Source organism: Gossypium hirsutum, chromosome D06 (genome assembly GCF_007990345.1).
Source record: "Gossypium hirsutum isolate 1008001.06 chromosome D06, Gossypium_hirsutum_v2.1, whole genome shotgun sequence".
Taxonomy (NCBI): domain Eukaryota; kingdom Viridiplantae; phylum Streptophyta; class Magnoliopsida; order Malvales; family Malvaceae; genus Gossypium; species Gossypium hirsutum.
In genome coordinates this window covers 59,819,043-59,838,939 of record NC_053442.1, presented here as the reverse complement: position 1 = coordinate 59,838,939, position 19,897 = coordinate 59,819,043, and the positions used below count along the sequence as shown (strand labels likewise).

The 19,897-nt window shown below is 33.2% G+C and overlaps 3 protein-coding genes across 4 annotated transcripts; 2 read left to right on the top strand and 1 right to left on the bottom strand.

The window, feature by feature from the left end:
• Window positions 1–1,165: 1,165 nt before the first annotated feature.
• On the bottom strand, window positions 1,166–2,311 carry LOC121218575 (putative pectate lyase 2). The gene is made up of 2 exons (XM_041096004.1): window positions 1,614–2,311; window positions 1,166–1,520 (listed from the first exon to the last, which is right to left on the bottom strand). The coding sequence occupies exons 1-2, from the start codon at window positions 2,309–2,311 to the stop codon at window positions 1,166–1,168; spliced, it is 1,053 nt and encodes a 350-aa protein (XP_040951938.1).
• Window positions 2,312–3,173: 862 nt separating this feature from the next.
• LOC107899832 (uncharacterized mitochondrial protein AtMg00820-like) lies at window positions 3,174–3,647 on the top strand. Its single transcript, XM_016825582.1, has one exon. The coding sequence runs from the start codon at window positions 3,174–3,176 to the stop codon at window positions 3,645–3,647; it is 474 nt and encodes a 157-aa protein (XP_016681071.1).
• A 2,282-nt stretch (window positions 3,648–5,929) lies between these two features.
• On the top strand, window positions 5,930–8,473 carry LOC107900533 (PHD finger protein ALFIN-LIKE 2). 2 transcript variants are annotated; one of them, XM_016826154.2, is made up of 5 exons: window positions 5,930–6,143; window positions 6,233–6,265; window positions 7,059–7,281; window positions 7,666–7,786; window positions 7,886–8,473. In XM_016826154.2, exons 1-5 carry the CDS (start codon window positions 6,056–6,058, stop codon window positions 8,132–8,134), a joined length of 714 nt encoding a protein of 237 aa, XP_016681643.1. In that variant the 5' UTR covers window positions 5,930–6,055; the 3' UTR covers window positions 8,135–8,473. The 2 variants fall into 2 exon arrangements, with proteins under 2 accessions (XP_016681643.1, XP_016681644.1); XM_016826155.2 differs by lacking the exon at window positions 6,233–6,265.
• Window positions 8,474–19,897: the final 11,424 nt, after the last annotated feature.

Here is a 19,897-nt window from a genome sequence, read left to right as displayed (position 1 = left end):
GAATTTGCCATTGGTTGTGGCTATAACTACATATTAACACGCCATACCAATGAACAAACATGTCCCCCACTTGAGCAGCGCCTCACTACTATCACTCTCGAGAATTACTTGACTTTACTCCAAACTAGAGTTGTTCATGGCTGGGTTGGGCCAACCCAAAAAATGAGAGGGTTTGTGCAAAAAATTGGTTCGAAAAACGGGCATAGGCAAAAAAAAGAGACCCGTTTAGAAAATGAGATAGGCCTCAGGTAAGGTTTTTGGCCCAGACCCAACCCGACACAAATTTTCAAAAAAAAAATCCTGCTGTTTTTCCATGTTTTACTGTTGTTTTCCCACTATTTTGCTACCATTTCACTACTATGTTACTACTATTTTGTTGTTAACGTTTGGATATTGTATAACACTTGTTTTATTGTTAATTTTGCTACTATTTTAGAGTCATTTGCTTGTTAAGTTGCAATTATCTTAGTATTGTTTAAGTATAAAGACTTTTTTTTAACTCATTTTCAATTTCTTAGAAAACTTTTATTTTAATATTTTTAATGTATTTGGTGTATTATATTTTTAAATTTTTTATATAAAAATAAAATTAAAAAAATAATATGGGCAAGCCAGACCAAGCTTGAGTTTTAACATTTTTATCCAGATCAAAATTTTTTATCTAAGCTACTTTTTAGGATCCATCCCGAACCTAAAGTTTTGTTAGTCCCAGCCATGTACAACTCTCCTCCAAACCACTTCCAATCCATCAAACACCGCCCACAATTCCAAATGGAGAACCAATGTGATGCCAAAATCTTGCTAAACCCACTAATCAAAAAATTAGTGATAAATATAAATGTGAATGGTTGATTTCAAAATAACTTATAAATTTACATAAAGCACAATAATTGAATTTTAAAAAATTAAAATAAGAGGACTTCTTTGTGGATTTCTATAAAATCAAAAAAGACGGAGATTCATTTATTATTTACAAAATAAAACAGACACATATATAAATATCAATATGATAATAATATCCCCTTTCTCTTGTACAAATATTCACCCTTTTTTTACATCAAACAAAATATAAGTAAAGCATTAGCATTTACTTTACAATTTAGTGGGAAGGATGTTAACGTCACAACTTGAGTCCTACTCTTTGAGAAGCCAACACAAATTACTTTCAACATATTAAACTTCTGGAGCACCGTAAAACACCAGATTCACTTGTTAATTCCTTAACAGATTCAGCACCGACAACTTTAAAATTTTGTTCTTGGTTATAGTTAGGCTTAGCTCCACCTACACCTGTTTGCTTACTAAAAGATGCTCCATTTTTAAATACATCCCCTACTGAATAAAATTTCCATAAACCTTTCTCTCCTTTTCTCCATGTTACCTCTTTGTTCCCAACATCATTAGGAGTGATGAAAAAATTGGCTTCACTCTTGATGCTAGGGCTCATGCTACCACCAATGGCGTATTGTTCCCACCCTTGGTAGAAATTGTTCGCTACGTGTGCATATCCATGGCGAACTCTGCAATATAATTTAATATATAAAAACTTCAGATAATCCATGTAAATATGCATTAAAAAACATGGAGCTCACCGATCCATAATTATTATTTACCTTGGCATTCTTTGGTTGCACTTAGGTCCAAAATGGTTGAAAATGACAGTGACCTTCATGTTTTTGTCTCTCAAATGACCATCGTCGTGTCCGAGGAGCATAACTTTGTCTTGGTTCCTGAACCAGTTGTTCGACACGGTGATGTTGGTGGAACCGCGAGTGACATCGAGGAGGCCGTCCTGGCACTCATACAATGTGTTATGATCGATCCACACTTTCCTTGCGGTGACCAATCTTATAGCGTCTCCATCCATTTGGCCTAAAGGGATCACCTTCGCGTTTGGACCCATCACAATGCTAGGTGGTTGGGCCTTGCAATGGTGGATGCGAAGCCCATGGATGATTATATCGGTCGCTTGGTACACCAACAGGCAGCCAGCGCCAGTTATGTGGACATCGATGCCACGACCGTCGATGGTAGTGAAGCTACTTAAAAGAAGTGGTCTTTGGAGTGTGATGGTCATGCTATTTTTGAATGTGATCCATACTTTTTGTTTGATCATTGTGGTTCCATAACGAAGGGTCCCTGATTTAGGACTCAAAGGGTCGTCAGAAGGATCTGTAACCTTGTATTTCACGACGTCTTTACCAATGTTGTTGATCATTTTGCCGGCAAAACCGACGGAGCATTTGGCCAATTGTTGTCGTTGACTTCGCCAAAGAGGGTTCCCTCTCCAACATTTATCGATTACATTCATATTAGCCAAACTCAAACTAGGACTTGCCATTAGAATGGCCATGAAAACGGCTAATGTGAAGCAACAAGATAATGTTGTAGCCATTGTTGTACTCTTTTCTTGAGTGGAAGATGGAAGAATAAGGAGAGATTATTGATGGTTTTATACAGCAAAAAAATTGCAGAATTTGAGAGTTAAAAAATTTGTTCATAATGTTACAAGGTGAATGTTATTGTTGTTTTTATTGGATGCAAATAGTTTGGGCTGCTTTGTTAGTAACTAATTGCTTTTTTGTTGAGACAAAAAATTGTTCATTTGTTTATTTTTAGTGAATTTTTACTAGTGGTCATTGTACTATGCATAAGTTGCGTATTTAATTCCTATAATGAGTGTATTCTAATTGGTCAATTAGGCTCTATGATTTTAGAATTTTAAAATTTCAATCATGAACCAAATGGTGGACATTACATTTATTATTAAGTTATATTTTGCTATTTCTAAAATTGTACATGACAAATAGATTATCATAAGTATAATGTCATGTCAATTTGTTATTTTCACATAATACTCGTAAACATGTCACAAATGGATTTAATGACTACCCTTTGAATCAAGATTGAAATTTAAATATTTAAAAAGTATAGAGACTAAAAATGATTAAATTGCTAATAAAGACTATTTTAATATTTTACTCTTTATTATTCTATTTGATAAGGAATAAATAAGTTAAGCTTCAACAAATCGAATTTATCAATTCAACCAATTAAATTAAAATTCGATATATAATTCAATCCGACATGTAATACAAACTAAAAATTTAAAGATCCAATGAAAGATTAAATCGATTAAAAATTCAAATTTAAGTTTATTTTTAAGTTCTATAATGATTTTTGAACATATAACTGATGTTGTTGGTGATTCTTTACCCCAGCAAGATGAAGATTTAGATTCAGCACATCGACAAGCTGATGCTCATGATATCAACACTCATCCTATGATTACAAGAGGCAAATCAGGTACTGTTAAGCTAGAACTTCATGTGTATAATGCTACTAATATTCCTTTTGGTCCTGCAAATGTTCATGTAGCCATGAGGTATCTACAATGGCAGCAAGCCATACATGCTGAGCTAGATGCCTTGCAAAAGAATAAAACTTGGGATTTAATTCCCTTACTAGAAAATCAAAGAGTTGTTGGCTGTCGATGGTTGTTTAAAGTTGATAAAAAAGCTAATGGCACGGTTGATCGCTATAAAGTTCAACTGGTGGCCAAGGGATATGCACAGGAAGCTGGATTTGGCTATCAAGATACATTCAGTCCCGTGGCAGAGACATGCACTGTTCACTCATTGCTTTAGCTTTTTATCATCAATGGCAGCTGAGGCAAGTAGATGTTAACAATGCCTTCTTGAACGGGGAGCTTCTTGAGGAAGTATATATGACCCAACCCCCTAGATTTGAGCAATATGATGATACTGGCAACTCTCTAGTGTGTAGATTGAAAAAAAGCTCTCTATGAGCATAAACAAGCTGATGTTTACTACTTCTGTAGTTGACCCTTCTTTGTTCATTTGAAGACATAATGATGCTTGCATATTTTGTTTAGTAAATGTCGATGACATTATACTGATTGGAGATTGTTTTCACACTATTGATGAAGTTATAAGGGATTTGAATTAGGAGTTTTCATTGAAAAACTTAGGAGAATTGAATTATTTCTTGGGTATCGAGGTTCATAGACAAGTACTCTTCACTTGTCACAAAAGAAGTATATCACTGAGCTCTTGCAAAAAGCTGAGCCGAAAAGTTCCTAGTCTGTTTCCACTTCAATGATCACGTCTCCACCTTGTCTGCTTCAGATGGTCAACCTTTATCTGCTGACAAGGTTGTGAAGTAAAAATGTATTGTTGGTGGTCTACAATATGTATGTTTGAACAGACCAGATATTAAATTTGCCGTGAATAAAATCAGTCAGTACATGCAAGCTCCAACTGATAAGCATCGGTAGGCAGTGAAGTGAATGCTGAGAAATCTACAAGGGACATTGTCTCATGGTCTTCTGTTTTACACCTGCTACGCAACTTACCCTAACAACCTTTGTGAGTCTGATTGGGGTAGTTCTATTAAGGATCGGAGATCTACTTTAGGGTTTTGCATTTATTTGGGAGGAAACCTTGTTGGTTGGTCCTCCAAGAAGCAGCATCTGGTTGCTCGCTCCCCTTCAGATGTTAAGTATGGCAACATTGCAAATGCTGTTGCTGACATTGCGTGGTTTGTTTCCTTATTGTCTGAGCTTAGAGAACCAGTAATTGGAACACCAACCATCTGGTGTGAATTACAAAAATAGTATTATGCATTCTTGAATGAAACTTGTTATGCTACTTGTTATCACCGCCTAAAATCCAAAAGGGTTTGGGCCTGATTCTATCGAGCTCACATGATAATAGGTGTTTGCAGGATGGGTACTTACATTCTCCTGCGAAGCCAGACGTGAGATCGTGCATGGGACCACATAAATACGTGTTAAGTCTAGAGTAAGATACGTGTTGACATGTATGAGACGTACCTAATATATCATATCAATGAACAATACCTATATCATATAAAAAGATAAACCTTACCATCTAAGAGGAACAGAAAAAAAACACTCAACAAAACTTTTAATTATTAAAATAATTAATTACAAACATGGTTTTTTTTGTCATAAACTTCAATCACAAAATATATTACTCTAATTATCCATTGTTATTTTTACTACCTTAAACAAACACAAAATTATGCATAATAAAATTAAATATTTGGCTGAAATTCTTTAAAAATACTTTTAAAGTTATAACCATTTTTATATAAAAAATTAATTAGGGTAAACTACAAAAATAGTCATTTTTATTTGCCTCAGATTACATTTTAGTTACTTATATTTGAAATGTTATGTTTTAGTCACTTATATTATCATTTTATTACGAAGTAATCACTCTACCGTTAAGCTTCGTTACCTCCTAACGGAAATCCTTCGTGACAGTCCAAGGGTTTTAAATGCCAACTTGGATGTCCAATTGGGATGAGAATAATTTTTTCAGTCAAAATAGAAAATAAAACTAAAAGAAAAAGAAGACGAACGGTTTTTATTTTCCAGTTCAGGGTGTAATTAATTTAAAATTTTCAATTAATTAAATTTATTTAATTAAAAACTCATTCTTGTCTCAGTTAAACATCCAAGTTAGCATTTAAAACTCATTTGGACTGCCACATAGGATTGTCGTTAGAGAGGTAACGGAGCTTAACAGAAAAATGACCACTTCGTAACAAAACGATAACATAAGTGACTAAAACTTAACATTTTCAAACATAAATGACTAAAATGTAATATGAGACAAACAAAAATGACTATTTTTATAGTTTACCCAATTAATTAAATTCTATAAAATCAAAATTTTCCATAAATTGGATTTCTTGAAGGTACCAAAATATAACTTGGGTTATATTTAAATTTAAAATAATTATGATTATAAACCAAAATGGCCTTGTGATCTTTAGAGGCCTAGACCAAACACGCCCTTGTTATTTTGGTTTGGGCCAAGACCAAACAAGGCCTTGTTTTATGTTCCATGAAAATCTGCTAAAAACCTTTTTTCTTTTCAGACAACAAACAAACAAACAAAAAGATCTGTAATTTTTTTTCGAAATAAAGAACAATTTTCCTTTTTTGCACAAACAGAGTTACATTTATAATTATAATAATTCATAGTTATTTGTAAGAAAAAAAATGGCTTCCTCTAGTCCTCGTACTGTTGAAGAGATCTTCAAAGACTACAACGCTCGACACTCCGCTCTTGTTCGTGCTCTCACTTACGGTATTCTTTTTCTCTCTTTTTCTGTAAACCCTAATTTCCATTTTGGGTTTTATTAATTTGTTTATGGTTTTCCGTGCGGGTTGGATCAGATGTAGATGATTTCTACTCGCAATGCGATCCAGGTCAGTTTGGGTATTTTAATTTCTTTTTTTCCAGTTTTTCTATTTATGTTTGGTTGCCGAGAAAGTTGACTAGAAAATTGAGATGGAAATTCTTTTTTGCTTGTGGTGCGTTTAATTTTGGAGTTAACTGAGTAGTCTCTATGTGATGGAATTGGATTCGGTTCGATTTCGAAGCCGAACTTCCCTTAACCGTTTCAAGTTTTCTGCTTTTTCATAGGCCATTAGATTTTCAATCTAGTTTTCTGCTTTTTCATAGGCCATTAGATTTTCAATCTTTGTCTTGACTGGCTTCTCAAGTAAATTTCAAATGAGTTGCTTTTTAGCGCGTGTGTGTGTGTGCCTTTGGGTTGTCGTTTTTATGTCTGCTATTCAATCTAGATGCAGATTTGTTTTCTTTTTGCCTTTGAGACTGCTTGAATTTGTGTTTGGGTACCGAGAAAAGATAGGAATTTATTCAGATTCAATACATATTTCCTGCATTTTCTTTTAGGTACCAAATTGAGCATTCAGTCCAAGTTTCTGCTTTCCATAGGCTCCCAAATTTGCGATTTTGAGTGCTTCTTTTGAAAATTTTTAATTGAAGTTTTCTTTCTTGTCTTTGAGGTTGCTAGAGTTTTTGTTTGGGTACTGAGAAAATATGGTAATTTATTCATACCAGTTACATTTTTTTCCCGCATTTTCCTTTAGATACCAAATTGAGCAGCCATGAACTCCAAGATCTGCTTTCCATAGGCTCTTGAATTTGCAGTTTTTAGTGCAGCTTTTAAACTTATTTTAATTTGTTGTTGCTCAGATAAGGAGAACTTGTGTTTGTATGGTCACCCGAATGAGGCATGGGAGGTAGCTTTGCCGGCAGAGGAAGTTCCACCCGAGCTCCCTGAGCCGGCCTTGGGCATTAATTTTGCAAGAGATGGGATGAACCGCAAAGACTGGCTTTCGCTGGTTGCTGTGCATAGTGATTGTTGGTTGCTCTCTGTGGCTTTCTACTTTGGGGCTCGACTTAATCGTAATGAGAGGTACACTATTCTGGCATCTGTCTTTTCTCCATGTGAACTGTAGATTTACCATTGTGCATTGAGATTGTCTTTATGATCCATCTCTTCCCTCTTGCGCTATGCTGTTATATATCTTATTCATACTGAAATATGAATGTCTATAACTTGACATAAAACGAAGAAAAAAAATTAGGAAGGAGACTGGTTGAGCCTGAGTCTCGAGTCTGAAATTTGAAAAATTATCAGTACTGATGTTCATATTGGAATGCTTGACTCTGTTACTCGGACTTAGGTGTGAGTGTCGAATATGTGTATATATCTGAGATGGGTATGCAGTGGCAGATTTTGGCATTTGGTGTTGTGATAGGATTATAAATCACTAGTTTTGTGCCTTTCACTCCACAGAAAGCGATTATTTAGCATGATAAACGATCTTCCCACCATCTTTGAAGTTGTTACTGGAAGGAAGCAGGTCAAAGACAAACCCACAGTAGAGAGCGGAAACAAATCACGAAATAGCACTAAGGTGAATGATGAATGCAGTTCGAACTGTTAATCAGAACTCTGTATCATCGTTTTTGCTTGCTTGGTTTTTGTATTTACCATTCCACCTTTTGCCTTTCAGAGGTCACTCGATGGGCAGCCGAGAAACAATCCTAAGATAGCTGATAATAGTTACGAGGAGGATGAAGAAGAGCAGGGCGATACCTTTTGTGGGATCTGCGGGGGAGGATACAATTCCGATGAGTTTTGGATTGGTTGTGACAACTGTGAACGGTGGTACCATGGAAAGTGTGTGAAGATAACACCAGCGAAGGCAGAAATGATTAAGTTTTACAACTGTCCTTTGTGCCAAAAGAAGGTAAGGCAATAGCCGTCAATGGAGGGATTAACCCCGATTGGTTTTATTCACCGATGTTGTTGTAAAGCAGCTATGGGCAAATGAGTGCGTAATTCTGTTGTTACTGGCCTATCCTCCCTAGAATCGCAAGCCAGTCGCTTTGGTGCTTTAGGTACATGAATAACATGTAGTGGCATACAAAATGAATGATGCATAGGCTTTACGTTTGTGTTCGGTTTTCATGTTTCGGAATTGTGTGGATACTTAGTTGCTTTTAAGTCCAAATGACTGATCCAATTCCCAATCGATTAGGTTTTATGTACAAGAGAAACATCTATCATGTCCAGTTTAAATACTTTCTCTTTTCCCCTATTGAAATTTCCCATTTTCTTTCAGTAATGTGCTATATATATATACAAATATATTAACTTCCTATGTTCTTTTCTTTTGAATACAAAAATACTCAATCTGGAGTTCGTTGCATATATTGGAATTCGAATTTAGTACTTGCTGGATTTCGTTTTTAAAAAATTTGACTGTCTGAATTAACTGGATTATTTCGGGTTTAAATTGATTTTTCCTTATTGGTGTCCTCAATGATCCTATGTTGCCCTGTGCTATTTATTAGGTTATAATCATATTTAAAATATTTTAATATATAAATAATTTGTGTTGTATATATTTTGATACATTTACATATTCATATTATATTTTTTATAATACCTTTTATGTTGTGAAATAAGGATGTAGCCCACAACCATAAACATTAAGAAAAGAAAGAGAAATCATCCCTCCATGTTGTTTGGATAATTCATAAAGATTTTATCGTTTGGATAAAATATATATTTAAATTAAAATATTCATGATTTTCATTTTAAATGTTTTAGCAAATGATAACCATTATACGCAATTAAAAAATGTAGGCTAGCTAAGACCAGAGTGGGCAACTTCAAATAATTGGCGACGGTAGGCATAAGATGTTAAAATAGTATAATTAAGCCTTTCGATTAACCATTTTTGATCCAAGTGACTGTTAATGACAGTTGATTCAACTATCTTAATGCTTATATGGCACTGTTGTTTAAGCGTTTCAATAATGACAAATGCATTCAGTGGCAAATACGCGAGTAATCCACTGATGACATCAAATATGCACGCTCACCAATGTTTGCAAATTAGTGAAATCCATTTTGCCACCTTTAAAATGATCTTTGTTGACGGGATAATGGCTAATTAATCTCCTCAATTTTGGCTGAGGTTAAACTCAATCACATCAGTAATAACGACTAGAAAGCTCGTGATTAGGACATATCATCCAACATGATTGTTGCTTCACCAAACGAGAGTTGAAGGTAAGAGTCTCCTGTCTTTACCTTTTCCATGGCAAAGTTGTAAACAACGATGACCCCATTGGAATACGAGGTAGTTGAGATATTTTCAGAAAAAGCTTGTTATAATTATGGCATCTAACTCGAGCATGGTCTTGATTCAACATCAAATAATGTACGTTACTTCAGATTTAAAGATTTTGTTTTTCAACCTAGTAAGTAAGTAAAAAATATATATATTCAATATAATAAAAAATTTAGTGAAAAATAAATACTTGCTTAACTAATAAGATAATAAAAAATACCATATCAACGATTATTAAAGCAATATGATTTTCTTCCCTTAACTGAGCCATGGTAGGGTTGAAAAGATTAATGTTACGATGAAAAAGAAAGATTTGAAGATATTACTTAGGAAGTTGATAATAGTGGGAGGCAACTTTAGCTTGCGTGAAACAAACAAATGAAAGGAGGGGTACTTATAGTACGATAAAAAAAATTTTCTTGATCCATTTATGAGGGTTAAGTTGAGATAAATAGTTAAAATTCATTAGAATTAGGTTTACGGTAAATGATGAAATTTTAAATAAATATAAACTCGACACCTATAAATGTCGAACTTAATAGAATGTATTTATCAGGGTTATGTTTAAAGTAAACAGTGAAAATTGAAAATGTAATGAACTCAGCAGTCACAGGTACTCAGTTTTACGGAACACATTTATTAAGGTTAGATTTATGAAATTGTTATATTATTTAAATAAAAACTCCACAACCACCTGTGCTGAGACCCTTTTGTATTTATTAGTGCTTAACTCTCACTAGTAAAACTAATTTGGCTAACGGGGTATATAAGCCTCTAAACTTTGGCGAAAAGATCAATCAAGTCCTTTTTGTGAAAAATACATTCAACTAAAATTTCAAATTCTCATATTGCATCAATTAGACCATTTCATCAATGCTTTCCATCTTTGATAATTACGCTACTAACGTGACCGTTAATGTTACTGACATGGCAATTTACATCAATTACAATTATTAAAAAAAAGATTTTATTCCGTGGCCAATTTTAAACTTATTCAAAAAAAATTCTTGAAAAAAAATACAAAATCTAAAATTTAAATATGATTTTGTTGACAATAAAATAAGAGGTCTAGTATTTAAATAAATAATTAAATCCAATTTTGAGATAACACTAAATCCAAAAATTTAAAACTAAAGTCAATACAATCTAATCTAAAAAAGATTGAACATGAAGCATAAAGATATTTCAATTTAAATAAAACTAATCTTTAATCCCTGCTATGCTGGGATTTCAATTTATATTATTTTATTAAATAATATATTTTTGTTAATCATGAAATTAAATTTAAAACAATTGTTTAAGAATCTTGGATATGAAAGTTAAATAAATTGAGTGGTTCACACCAATGTTCAAATTTTAAATCAATCAAAAATAAATGTTGGACTTGAGCTCTTCAAATACATTATTTAAATTAAAAATTAAATTAATATAATATAAATAACGTTTTTTTTAATAATTTTATTATAAATTTTGATCATTTCTGATATTTTTGACATAATATTTAAAATTATCCATAATCTCTCTCTAACCCATAAATAGGAGGATAATACACTTGAGTGCACTCAAACTCACATCTTCCTACATTAACAACAATGCACATGCCAATCTAAGACTCAATCAATTTTAAAAAACCTTCTATATATTAATGTTTCAGGTAAACAATTTTTTTTAAATAAATCATTATGATAAATTATACATTTACAAAATAATATATGAACCAAAAGAAATTTAAAACCAAAAATTTATATATAAAAATACTAAAAAGTATATTTTTATTTTTAAAGGAATAAAAGTACATTTATAGAATGTTTAGTTAAATATATCAAAATCTATAGAGAACTAAAATTTTACTTTAAAAACTTAAAGCATTATGTGAATAAATAAAAATATAATATATATTTATAAATTTACAATACTATAAATACTTAAATATCATAAAAAAATTAAATAGAAAATTCTCAATTGTTTTTTTACTCAATTTTTATGGTTAAAATATATCATAGGTCTTTGTACTCTTCTTAAATTTAGAATTTAGTACTTATATTTTATTTTTAAGAATTTAGTCCTTCAAATTTTTAGATTTTAAAATTCAGGTTCAACTGTTACACTATTAAGATTATTTTGTGAAATTTAGGTTCATTGCAACGTTATTTTTTCGTTACATTGCTACTAAGTGAGTAATTTTTTATTTTAAAATGTCACACCAATAAATTTAATAAAAATAATAGTGTTAACAAATAGACTTGAATTTTGAAATCTGGAAAGTAGAAAACTAAATTTCTGAAAATAAAAATACAAGGACTAAATTTCAAAATTAAGAAGAGTGCAAAGACCTATAACATATTTTAACTTTTTAATCCCAAAACCTTAAAAAACCTAAAGGACAGCTGTCAGATAGATGGGTAGGCAAATTTACAGCGGTACCAAGTATCTTATATTTTGGGAAAAACTACAACCATAATCACTTAACTATGGATAAATTTTAGTTTTGGTTACTTAACTATAAAACTAATTATTTGGTCACTAATATTTTGGAAGTTATTTTTTCTGGTCACCCAACCGTTAAGTGACTAATGGAACAATAACATGACACTTTTTTAATTAGTATAATAATTATTTTAGTTCTCAATTTTTATACTTTCTATCAAATTGACCTTATTCTATATAAAAATTATTAAAATTAAATTTCTTTTTAAAAAATGAAATTTATATAAAATAATAAATATATTATAAGTATATATATATATTTTTTGACTAAAAATCGATTGGTTCATTTATTGAAGTAAAGACAAAATACAAGTGAGAAAGTTGTTACAAGTTGTGAGGGTAAGCTTAGAAAACATAGAAACATAAAAGCAAAAATAAATGACTACAAAAACATATACAAAAAAAGAAAAAAGAAAAGCAAACTCATCATCTCAAAAAGTGAGCCCTTCAATCTCCCTCGAACTAGAGATTAAACCTCAATTGATAATTCTTCTTCAACCTGACTATAATCTTACCTTGAATAGAACTGAAGCTAAATAAATTAAAATTAGGGAAGCATTTGTAACACCCTAAACTCGGCCTAAATGTTATGACTGAATTTTGAGGAATTACATGGGCTTGTTTAGAAACTCTAATGTAACTCTTGAAAATCAAGTGATCTTAAAACTTAGTTTTTGCAAATCTCTTTCTAGTTTTTAGAAAATTCGTGTTTTAATTTATTTATTTTACAGAAAATCATTTAATTGATTACTTTGTTTTGCAGTGGAAATTTTTTAGTATTAAATTTTGAAAATCGTGACTTAACTTGTAAAAATATATAATTTTGCAATTTAAAATAATAATTACTTTTGAAATCAAATCAAAAACGAAAAACAAAGTCCCAAACAGTTACACAGTCTACAAAAGTCCAAAGAAAAGTTTGAAATAGTTTAAAAACATAAAGCGTCTTATTGTTAACCAGAAAATCAATCTAAGCTCCTATGTGCCGCCTGATCTTAAGTTTGATGAACTAATTAGTCAGAAAATTTGGGTGAGCTTACAAAGCTTAATATGTAACTCAGCCCATAAAAGTAGAACAGATAGCACAATTCACATATAAGTCAGATACAAAGCAGAATACATAGCATGGCATATGATGCAATGCAACATAATTATCATATCAGATATGGATGGCGTGGCATATCAGGCGATGCAACACCTAATACAGAATATATAGAGATCCTACCTCCGTCCGCTACACATCATCTCTGTCCATCCCTACACACCAATTAGGGTAATAAATACTCATCCAACCCCACACACCTATAAGTGAACATATGTCACTTTTTAGAATAGTGCAATCAAGCTGCCAAAAATAGTGTGGTAATTCGCCAGAATCAGATAAGTGTGGTCAAGCCACCAGAACAGATATGTGGTTTAAACCACTAGATAAGGTATATCATTAAACTATCAACACTTCTTTCATCACATCATTATCCCACCCCTGCTGCACATGCAATCACTAACCAGATATCCAGATGCACACAAATCATACATGTTATACATATCAGAACATGCTAACATGCTTTCAAAAGTCACACATACAGAAGCAGAATATCATATTTTATTTATATATAAGTCACACATTACCTTACGAAGTATCTAACCTCGAAGCGTACATTAAACATGGCTCTACTAAATTTTACTAAAAATGGGCCTACACGCCTGTGTGGCCCACATTGCCTACCTGGCCCAGCCTGTGTGGCTCACACAATCTAGCATACGGCCGTGTGGGGTCGACAATAGATTTTTTAGATTCGTGTTGTTCGCTATTTTTGAGACAAAAGGTACACACCTTCCTGTTTCTGGAAAACGATAATACGACACACTTTTAAACCCTAAAACTAGTATTTAAAATGGACTAATTCATATGATATATGAAATCAAATCACTAATTCGGCATTTGGCCTTAAATAGGGCATTGGTCACTTACCCTTAAAAGAAACAACAGCTTCTATCGACACCTAGACCATCGGAGGAGTCTTTGTCACACGATATTCACCTAAATAGATTCATAGAACCAATTAAAACGAGAATCGTTGAACCACTAAAATCTCCTACCTTGTCCAAAATGAGGTAAAAACCTTAATTCAGAGAGGGGTATATGAAACTTACACAATGATTGAAATATAGTCTACTCGATCAAAAACACCACACGGAATATACGAAAGTCTTTAGGAAAAACAAATAAAATTGACACGATGTTAATTTTACTGCAACAAAAAGAAAGAAAGAAAGAAAGGGGAAAACCAACGAGAGAAAAAAGAATGGAAAAAACTTAGAACGTGAGAGAGAGAGGAATGAGAAAGTGGACGACAGTTTAAGGAGAATTTTGGGAGGGATTTTCTCAATTTTTTTTTAAAAACTACCCACTAAATATGTTTTTTATCCATATCAAATTTTTTAAAATTTGAATTTGGCCCAACTACTAACCATATGGGTGGCACACTTAAGGAGAACCAAAAATGATTTTCGTTTTGCACACACTGTTAGAACGCCGGCACCCTTACGGCGCAGCGAAAAATAAAACATCCGGTGATCCTAACCATGGATCCATGTGTGAGGAATGAATCGGGGTGAAATAAAGGTTTTAAAATTACCGAATCTTTATTCTAAGTAGACAGCAACGCCTCGGCAACAAGTGATCTGATCTACTATCGAACCAAGTCGTAATCTATCGTGACTCCGGCCTCTACGTAATCCACCCTGTTGACAATGAACGAAAGGAATCCCCAAAACTGTTTTGGAGAAGACTTTGCTTTGATGGCTGCTAGACCCCTAAACAAAGAAAAATGGGATTTTATATCTATTTTTAAGATTTCTAAAAATTAAATAAATATAACAATATTTTTAAACCGAAAATTATAATTACATTAATTATAATAATGATTTCGGTAAACTATATATTTATTTGAATTTATATACGAACCAAAATCATGTTCTCATTATGCGTACAACAACCTTGTACGTATAATGTATTCGATATTTGATTACCCAATTACATTAATTCTATAATTAATTTAATTCAAGCGACAACCAAACACATTACCAACTATGTTTTATTCCGTTCATTTCAACTATAGGGTGTGACCCTGTAGGTTATTGTAACGTTAGCAGTAACACTAGAACGATTCCAAAGTTACAAACAACGAGTGGCACCTAGCAATACATCATTGCTACCTAAGTCACAAGAAATCATGATTCGACATAACATTTTATGATTAACCTTTCATGCAATAATCCTTAAGTCATTTATATCTGGATTGGACACAAGTCATGGAATAGTCACACTTGTATAGTCCATTCCATGTTCCTTGATATTTTAAGTAGACTATGATATACAAATAAGTATGACCTCTCATATCAAGTGGCCTAAGATATTGCTCCCATTATGTAGGAGGGACTTATCCTATATCGATCAACCATATCCCTATACACAGATCGTGGTATATCCAACATCAGTCTTTATAGAACAACCAGTTACGGTGTACGTTTGACTGTATCAAAATATACAACTCACGATGTTGGGATTATGATGATCTCAAGTCTGAGGGTCATATACATATTAATCACTATGAGTAATGTTGTGATAATTACATAATAATTCAAGAAACTTACTCATAACGGGTCAATCCAATATGTTGTTCTCTAACACACATATTCATGCATCGATTTTGACATTCCATATCGATGACAACTCTTTATCATCAATCAACTACATGTTAGTCTTAATGCATTATTGTTGTCCTAGCCAACAATAATACTTGACTAAGGACCTTTTAAGAATAATCATATTATTCTCAGGACATTATTATAAAACAGTTTATTTATATACACAGAAAAAAAACTAAAATAATAATGGTAACGCATTATATTAATAAACATGATAAATCAAGTATGTTATTACAACCATCTCATGATTGATCTTTGGGCATACTCTATCAATCTCCCACTAACACTAAGATCAATCACTTATATATCTAATACCAAGCGACTTAGTGTGAAGATCATGCTTCTGCTGTGTCAGAAGCTTGGTCAAGGGATCAGTAATGTTATCATCTGTAAGTACTCTACATATCTCTACATCCCCTTGGTCGATAATCTTTCGAATAAGATGGTAGCGCCTAAGTACATGTTTGGATCACTGGTGAGATCTAGGTTCTTTAGCTTGTGCAACGGCTTAATTGTTATCACATCGGAGTTCTATAGCATCTGATATGCTAGGCACAACCACCTCTAGTTCAGTAATGAACTTTTTGATCCAAACCGCTTCCTTTGTTGCCTCACTAACTGCAATATACTCGGCCTCTGTTGTAGAATCGGCTACTGTGCTTTACTTTGAACTCTTCCAGCTCACAGCACCACCATTAAGGCAAAACACAAAGCCTGATTGTGATCGAGAATCGTCCTTGTCGGTTTGGAAGCTGGGATCAGTGTAACCTTTTACACTTAACTCTTCCTCACCTCCATATATTAAGAACGTATCTTTAGTTATTCTTAAGTACTTAAGGATATTCTTGACTGTGGTCTAGTGACCTTTACCTGGATCTACTTGATACCTGCTCGTCATACTTAAGGCATATGAGACATCTGGACAGGTATATAACATGGCATACATGATAGATCCAATAGCGAAAGCATGTGGAATTTTACTCATGCGTTCTCTCTCTTGTGGAGTTAAAGGATACATTTCCTTCGAGAATGAAATACCATATCTCATGATAGGAATCCTCTCTTAGATTCTTCCATACTGAACCTTTTTAGTACTTTATCTATGTATGTGCTTTGGCTTAGACCTAGTAGTCGTTTTGATCTATCCTAGTAGTCGTTTTGATCTATCTCTATAGATCTTCCCTCCTAAGATGTAAGTGGCTTCGCCCAAGTCCTTCATAGAAAAATAACTTCCTAACCAAGTCTTAATAGACTGCAAGGTAGGTATGTCATTTCCTATGATAAGTATGTCATCCACATATAATACCAATAATGTTATAGTACTCTCACTAACTTTCTTGTAAACACATGGCTCATCTTCATTTTTGATAAAACCAAACTCTTTGATTGCATCGTTAAAACGAAGATTCCAACTTCGAGAAGCTTGCTTTAATCCATAAATGGATCTTTGTAGCTTACATACCTTTCTAGTATCCTTTAGATCGACAAAACCTTCAGGTTGTGTCATGTACACATCCTCTTCAAGTTTCCCGTTAAATAAAAATGTTTTGACGTCCATCTGCCAGATTTCATAGTCATGAAATACAGCTATAGCGAGCAAGATCCTGATGGATTTAAACATAGCTACAGAAGAAAAGGTTTCATCATAGTCAACACCATAAACTTGGCGAAAACCTTTAGCGACTAATCGCCCTTTGTATGTTTGTACACTACCATCCATGTCGGTTTTCGTTTTGAAAACCCACTTACACCCAATGGGTTTAACCCCTTCGAGTGGGTCAACCAAAGTCCATACTTGGTTTTTATTCATGGAATCCATTTCAGATCTCATGGCCTCAAGCCATTTCTCAGAGTCTGGGCTCGTCACCGCTTCTTGATAAGTCCTAGGCTCATTTTGATCTATAAGAAGAACATCACCATGCATTGTAATGAGAAATCCATATCTCTTGTTTGAGGACAATCCTCAAGTTACGGAACCAGTCAAGAAAATTCAAACCATTCAATTTGTCCTTCTCAATGACCGATCGCAATGAGAATGTATTAGTGTTTGAAGCCATAATATATCTACAACAATAAAATATGTGTGTAAATTTACCAAGTTTATATCAATCATTAAAAGGACTTTATTAAATGATATTTCCACTATTTTATTACAAAATTAATAACCCTCATATATTGGTTTCAGAAAGAATTTCTCGAAAAGTATTTTAAGTGGGTTAAGAATCCTTATTTCACCTCATCCTAAATCAGCTTTGGCTTTACTCTCAAGATTATGGTTATCTAGGTAAGCAACACTTGCTAATTACATCATATGTAACTCCTAAAGTTTGGTGAACAACTCTTGTTCTAATCATCTTATGATTTATCCAAATTACTTGCCTCTAGGTTTCTAATCCTATTAGAATAACCTAGTTAAGTTATTAACCAATTTTAACTAGCGAATATCACTTGTTTATTCTTCGCGTTTAACCAAGATAAATACTAGCACTTTCCTTTAGTAGAACCTACACAGTATTGATCGAGGCCTTAACGTGGACAAAATTGGAAGGCTATACTGATTTAATATTTTAATAGAGGGATTTTGTTAAGGTTTACATCTCACCAATTATGGTTTACTTTAGTCCATTTAGCTATTTAATTGATCTCATCAATTAATGTAGTTCATTATTATCAAATTTTAACATATTTAAAATTTGGCATGCTTTAGACATCCATAGCATCTCATACATGAATAAATAAAGCAATAAATAAATGCAATAGTTATAGCCCATAAACTAAAGTGGTGCAACCCAAGCCAATGGGAGAACCAAAAGGAAACCTAAAGGTGCAAGTCGTTTCACAAGCTACCGGTCCAAACTAGTTGGCCCATCTTCCTTCTCGTCTAGCCCACAGCAACTCTTGCAAATTACAATATGCAAAAACTCCTTTTAAATACGAGGGAGTAAGATGAGAAGAGAAATACAAGAAAATAGTAGTAATGCACGACACGCAGGACGTATTTAAAATAACTACAACATATTATCAAATGGGTCATCGGGCTATAACTATGCATTTTCAAACATCGTGCATCTCAAAAATAGCATACATAATTCAACGTTTTGTTAAGGTGAATTATAACATATCCTTTCAACTTCTATGGCCACCAAGTTTAATTTATTATAAAACATACTTTAAGCGATATGTTAAATTCAAACGTATAATAAATAAAAAAAACATTTACTATATTAACTACATATTATTATTAAATGTTTTTTACCTTGTCACCAATGGGAACGTATAAGGGTTGTTCACTCGGGGGCATAGAAATGGTAGTTGCCACCACGTCCATGACTACAACAGGAGCAGACAACCACCGATTGACATTTTATTCGGTTCCGTTACCTGACACAACTCCTGATACAACATGGCTAACATGGTCGATCCCCAACTCGGTCGTCTGTATTTTTTTAAGTCAACTAGGTGTAGTAGCCACCTTATATATACCAAATTTCGAGATTTATTGGGCATTTGAATGCCCCAAATTAACCATAGGATGAATGTTCAGGTTGTTCTTTGACAACGTCAGGCGCGTCCTTAGGAAGTTCTTTGAAATTATTCTCCAACCACTTTATATCTATCCAACCACCTTGAAACTTGTTCAACACCTTCCCCAAAAATGCCTCGCAAAGGTCCTCTTTATCGGGAACGACCGCTGACCCCATAATGACTAACCCATCCACCGTAAACCAAGTTGTAAAGCTACGCCCTCGAGTGTGATTGTACACTCACCGCATGGAAGATGGAAAGTGTGTGTCTCGTGCCTCTATCTTTCCACCAACGCGCAGATGAGTTTAGGATCGAGTTTGCAACCCTCGAGCATACGAGACGCATGCAAGAATCTCGCGTCTTGCAAGCAACCACGAATTTTGGTGTTTGGGCTCTTTGACAACTTATGTATGAACCCTTCCAAAACATAATTATCCGCCTCTTTATATCAACAAAGTAAAATAAATACTTTTTAAAAAACTTAATTGAAAATAAAAAAATTAAAATTTCTCCTTACCGTTATCGCTTGAGCGGCAGAAATGTGCTTGTTGTTGAAACAAATAAGTGAGCTTGTCATTCGTGAAAATTTAATCGAAATAAATATTTTAAAAAATTAAATATAACTATAGTATTTTTAAACAAGTGTATAGCAAAATTTCA